Source organism: Juglans microcarpa x Juglans regia, chromosome 4S, assembly GCF_004785595.1.
Source record: "Juglans microcarpa x Juglans regia isolate MS1-56 chromosome 4S, Jm3101_v1.0, whole genome shotgun sequence".
Lineage (NCBI taxonomy): Eukaryota > Viridiplantae > Streptophyta > Magnoliopsida > Fagales > Juglandaceae > Juglans > Juglans microcarpa x Juglans regia.
Window position 1 is genome coordinate 489,293 of NC_054601.1, and position 6,524 is coordinate 495,816.

General features: G+C 33.2%; 1 protein-coding gene across 1 annotated transcript; it reads left to right on the forward strand.

Annotated features, from left to right (window-relative positions):
• Positions 1–1,710: 1,710 nt before the first annotated feature.
• LOC121262690 (ATP-dependent DNA helicase PIF7-like) lies at positions 1,711–3,336 on the forward strand. The gene is made up of 2 exons (XM_041165277.1): positions 1,711–3,067; positions 3,206–3,336. Exons 1-2 carry the CDS (start codon positions 1,711–1,713, stop codon positions 3,334–3,336), a joined length of 1,488 nt encoding a protein of 495 aa, XP_041021211.1.
• The last annotated feature ends 3,188 nt before the right edge of the window (positions 3,337–6,524 follow it).

A 6,524-nucleotide genomic window follows, 5' to 3' on the forward strand; every position in this document is an offset into this window, starting at 1 on the left:
ATTTATCATCTTACAGTGCTGAAAAAGAATAGAAAACAACAGGTCGTTTCATGCCGCGAGTACTATTGCTACAAACTTCAAATTAGGAAAAATATAAAATCTATTTTGTTACTCTCGGGACGTTTACTGCAGCAGTTTGTTGTTGATATGTACGTAAAAATTGAGACATCAAGATTGGATTATTTTCGTAATAAGCAACAAGAGATTCGATCTGAAGTGTATCAAGGAATAGTTGACAGTATATCAATTGGAGAAAGCAATGCTTCTAAAGTTGGTAAACGTATCATTCTGCCTTCTTCTTTTATTGGAGGTCCAAGAGATATGCGCAAAAGATATATGGAAGCAATGGCTTTAGTCCAACGCTTTGGAAAACCGGACATCTTTTTAACCATGACATGTAACCCAAGTTGGAAAGAAATCTTAGATGAGTTGGGTCCACAAGAAGAAGCACAAAATCGTCCTGATTTGATTGCACGTATCTTTAGAGCAAAATTAGAAGAACTGAAGGATGAATTATTCAAACGGGAGATATTTGGGAAAGTTTCAGCATATGTATATGTCATTGAACATCAGAAAAGAGGACTACCACATGCACATTTCTTGATCATACTACAAAGAGATTGGAAAATCTATGCTCCAGAATCTTTTGATGAAATTGTATCAGCAGAAATACCTGACAAAGAAAGAAATTTACATTTGCACAAGGCAGTAATAAGACATATGATGCATGGTCCCTGTGGAGTACTAAATCCGAGCAATGTGTGTATGAAAACAAATGGCAGTTGTAAAAACCACTTTCCAAAAGGCTTTGCATCTAACACAACTGTTGGAATCGATTGTTTCCCACAGTACAGACGTTGTGATAATGGAATAACTGTCAAAGTCAGAGGTAAAAATTTAGATAACCGTTGGGTTGTTCCACATAATCCATATCTCTTCGCAAAATTTGATTGTCACTTGAATGTAGAAATTTGCTCAACAATTAAAGCAGTCAAATACCTTTATAAGTACATTTATAAAGGTCATGATCGTGTTGCTTTCAACTTAATTCCCGGACAAAACATCCAAGATATAGATGAAATCCAACAATTTCAATCAGCTAGATGGATTGCTCCACCAGAAGCCATGTGGAGAATATATGGCTTTATTCTTAATGAAATGTATCCATCAGTTTACAGTTTACATCTACATCTTGAAGATCAACATCTGGTAGCTTTTCATGCACATAACAACCTTAACAATGTTCTGAGATCTGATTTTACGGCAAAATCAATGTTGACTGAATTTTTTTCAACAAATCAAGCTAATGAAAATGCACGAAGACTACTGTACAAAGAATTTCCTGAAGCTTTTGTTTGGAATCAACAACACAAAATATGGACTCCAAGAAAGAAAAAAACTGTTATAGGCCGCATTGTTACAGCAAGTCCATTCGAAGGTGAAAGGTATTACTTACGGATATTGTTAAATCATATAAGAGGCCCTTTATCATTTGACCACATCAAAACAGTTGGCAATGTCACTGCACCAACCTTTCGTGAAGCAGCTACATTACATGGTTTGTTACAAAGAGATACCAGTTTGCAAGATTGTATGCAAGAGGCTTCCTTATACCAAATACCACACAGTTTAAGACGGTTATTTGCAACAATTTTGGTATATTGTAACCCAACAAATCCTAGAGAACTTTGGGAATACTTTGAACAAGATATGTCAAGCGATTTCCAAACAAGTGTTGCAACATCAGCAGATATTAGGACAAAAGTCTTACGAAGCATCTCTTCTACACTTGAATCGATGGGAAAAGACATAAACATGTTCCATTTAATAGAACATGATGTTTCTTTTGATCAGAATGAAACTGAATCTAGGGAAATAAATGATGAATTTGCAGTTTTGATACCAGAAGAAGATCTTATGGCTTCGATGAGTCTTAATCCTGAACAACAACATGCATATGAATCAATTTTACAGAAAGTCCTTCTAAATGAATCTGCTGCATTCTTCATTGATGGTCCTGGTGGAACAGGGAAAACATTCTTATATAAAGCACTTCTCGCTACAGTGAGATCAAGAAACTTAATTGCTCTTGCAACTGCATCGTCTGGTGTTGCTGCATCTATTTTACCTGGGGGTCGAACAGCACATTCACGCTTCAAAATTCCATTAGATCTCGACAAAAATAGTACTTGTTGTGTAAGCAAACAAGGTGCTCTTGCCAGATTGTTACGTCTTGCAAAGTTAATCATATGGGATGAAGCACCTATGTCTAGAAAAGAATGTATGCAAGCATTGGATAAAATGTTACGAGACATAACTGATTCAAGATTACCATTTGGTGGAAAAATTATCGTATTCGGTGGAGATTTTCGTCAAGTCTTACCAGTGATTCGTAAAGGCACAAGACAAGAAGAAGTTAATGCCAGTTTAGCATCGTCATATTTGTGGTCCACTTTAACTAAGATTAGTTTGAGTGAAAATATGCGAGCAAGATTCGATCCAAACTTCTCAAATTATCTACTTCAGGTCGGAAATGGAACAACACCAATCACAATTGAGAATAAGATCAAAATTCCCAGTGAAATGCTCATTCCTTACAAAAACGATGTGGAGTCTTTAGATGATCTGATCGATGCAGTCTTCCAGGATATTGGCAGTTATTCAGAAAATTTATCCGAAATGACAAATCGAGCTATATTGACACCAAAGAACAACTCCGTCGATGAGATAAATACAATACTTATTCAAAGATTTCCTGGTACAGTTACACAATACTATAGCTTCGATGAAACAATTGATACATCAGAACAAGGCATCATGGAGGATTTCTTAAACACATTAACACCAAATGGACTTCCACCCCATGAATTATTACTAAAAAAAAATTGTCCTATCATGTTACTCAGAAATGTCAATCCTTCAGAAGGTTTATGCAATGGAACACGTCTTATTTGTCGCAACTTTGAACGAAATATCATTGATGCTGAAATTGCAGTTGGTCACCACACCGGAAAAAGAGTTTTCATACCAAGGATTCCTTTCTTGCCAAATGCAGACGATAATAGTGGTTTTCCATTCAAAAGAACACAATTTCCTATCAGATTAAGTTTTGCGATGACAATAAATAAAGCACAAGGGCAGACATTAGATTTTGTTGGTGTATACTTGCCTCAACCTGTATTTTGTCATGGCCAACTATATGTAGCACTGTCAAGAGCCAAAACTTCTGCTTCAGTAAAAGTTCTTATAAGACCAGTATCAACTCATGATTGTGAAGAAGCTGAAACAAATAATATTGTTTATAGAGAATTACTAACACTAGCATATCCATCATAAACTTCTGTGAGTAATCGAATTTCAATATATACCTCTCAATTAAATACAATTTGTTTTTCCACTATGTAATTTTCACAACTTCTTATTATTCTTTTATTAAAATTGTTTTATTTAAATTCAATTGTTTGGACTAATATTTCTTTCTCTTAATTCATATGTAGGCTTCAACATGCGGACTGTCTATACATCAATCAAAAACATTACTCCAAGTACAAGAAATTGGAGCATCAAGATGATTGTGTCAGACAAATCACCCAAACGTACTGCACAACATTCACCAACAAAATATCAAAATCTGACATTGATAGACCCTGAGGTAACACATTGACATCAATATCATACTTGCAAGAACATATTTAATATTTACATTGTATTCTTTCACATGATATATTCAAAATATATATGTTTTCCCCTTACAACATAGATTCATTCTAACTATATTTTAAAATTAAATCTTATATATATATTTAATAAGTACTATTTTCTAATCAATTGAATGCAAATAATTATTTATTTATACAATATTATGCAGGGCAACCGACTACAAGCAACAATTTTCGGCAAAGATATAGACCTACGTAATGACATGTTACACATATTCCGGTCTTACTACATCAGTAATGCTTATGTTAAGCCTTTAGATCCCAAGCATAGAATTGAAGCACATGAATACCAGTGGATCTTAAATTCAAGAACAATCATCGAAAACATTCCAGATGATGAAGTGGAATTACAACCACCAGAATATGATATTATCCCATTCACCAATCTGCATGAGTACAAAAACACTGGAACTGAAATAGGTAAATATCACATCAATATATTTAACATACTTCTTGATACTCTTATTCAGTTTTCACAAAAAAAAAATTCAACATAATTGAACAGCTATTCTGGCGATCGCAATATACATGAAACCTCCCAGAGAAATTACCTCAATACATGGGCCAACAAAAATTCAAGAAATATATGTTATCGACCAGAGGTAAAGAAGATTTCTCAACTATATATGTGATATTAATAAATTCTTTAACTACCTTGTTTTCAATATTATTTCATCATACTACACTTTTAAATACTTTATCCTAAATTTTACAGCCTGATGCCCATATGGTTAACTATGTGGAGTCGATTTGTGGACGGTGAATGCCGAGCAATCTCTGATATTATTGAAGCTAAGCCAACTCTACTCGCAACACGTTTAAAAGTCGGTTCATACAATGGTATATTACACAACTTATAATATCAACATTTATTAAAAATAGAATGTTATTATCTACTAACAATTTTTTTTTCTTTATAATATAGGTCTTTCTCTTTCATCTCAACCGACAAGTGTATTTACCTTAAATCCTGTCATCCCTGCTGCAACTCCATTATGTCAATGGTAATTCTTCAAAATATATATTCATCAACTAGCTCTAAAATTGTTTTTTCTTTTATATCTTTTCCTCCATGATTTCTCTCATTCATTTTAAATTATTCTAAAAATATTTAGGACGATGCTTAATCATGCACTGCTTGAAGAAATCGTCGAAAAAAATCTACATCATACAACGGCATCAGCATCAGCATCGACATCAAATGTTGACATGAAAGACATAATTAAGCTTGATGATCTTGCTGGTTTTCTTAAATCACTACAACCAATGACGGTACAATTCTACGGTCTTCTTAAACTTTTTTTTCTTTATATATATTGCTTTCTAAAAATTTTACACATGCCTTTTCAAAATAAATATAATCTTATCTTAAGGCTACATACTATTTACAACCATTAAAAACATATATCTGTTCCAAAATTAATGCAGAAAGCAAAATTTTGGATTAAAGCAACTATTTGTGTGGTTGATCTCCATCAAATATTCTTCTACATGTCCTGCATTGGGTGTAAGAAGGGGACTGGATATGAGCAAAATGAAAAATTTCAATGTTATCATTGCAAATACATGAGCAATGCACAACCACGGTATATATGTTATATTCATATTTTACGTCGTAAATGTTTCTTTAATCAATTTTATGTTATATTTAAATTATTACTTAATCATTCAGACTAAAAAATATAGTTTGTTTATATAGCTGTCGAGCTTACATCGAAGTTGACGATGGTAATGGACGACTTGGGGCTGTCATGTTCGGTCAAATTGCAGAAGAAGCTCTGGGTTGCACAGCAATCGAACTAATGGAACATACAGGAAAGGTAACCAACTTATTCATATTCCAATTTGTATTTTAAAAACATTTAATCTTAGATATTCAAATAGAAAGTTATCAAAAATATCTTTTACATTATATTTATTCACCATACAGGAACATTTACCGTATATCCAAAATATTGCAAAATTATGTTCAACCAAAAAATGGATCATACAATTGGGTGCAGATTTAGATCAACTCCAAAAACAACGTCACAAAAACTTCAATGTTCTCTCCATAAATGCTGTAAATGACGAGAACACACCACTTTGAATCCATAACCAGCAAACTTTACTTTCAGTAACGAAAGAAACAATTATGTAATATTTAGCAGTTTCAGACTTTACTTTCAGTAACGAAAGAAACAATTATGTAATATTTAGTCGTTTTAGACTCTACTTTCAGTAACGAAAGAAACAATTATGTAATATTTAGCAGTTTCAGACTTTACTTTCAGTAACAAAAAAACAATTATGTAATATTTAGTCGTTTTAGACTCTTTTCTTCTACACTAGATGTTTATATTTTAGAATAATCTAATACAGGGCAAACGTGCATCACACGTAAATTCACTGCTAGTATATATATATATATCTAGAGAGAGAGAGAGAGAGAGAGGACTTGGATGAATAAAGCAACTCGTCAATTAATGGAATTTGCCATTACGCACGACGAGCAAACCAAAATGTAATATCTTTATTGTCCTTGGTAAAAATACCACTCAACAAAAGACATCAAGTTGCAGCACAGGCTGACACACATGGAGAGACAGTTAATGGTTGCCTCTGTTAGACTGTACAAATATATAGAGAGAGATAGAGGATTCAGATGAATAAAGCAGCTCAGCAAGACATGGAATTTGCTATTATGCACGACGAGCAAACAAAAATGTAATATTTTCATCGTCCTTAGTAAAAATACTACTCAACAAAAAAAATTAAGCTACAATGCAGACAAATGCACATAGAGAGACAGTTAATGGCTGCCTC

Bases quoted from the DNA above. Each gene is read 5' to 3' on its own strand.
- LOC121262690 (XM_041165277.1), top strand. From the start codon at position 1,711: ATGTCAAGCGATTTCCAAACAAGTGTTGCAACATCAGCAGATATTAGG. The intron at 3,068-3,205 runs GTTTTCCATTCA...AACTATATGTAG, and splicing joins AAATGCAGACGATAATAGTG to CACTGTCAAGAGCCAAAACT.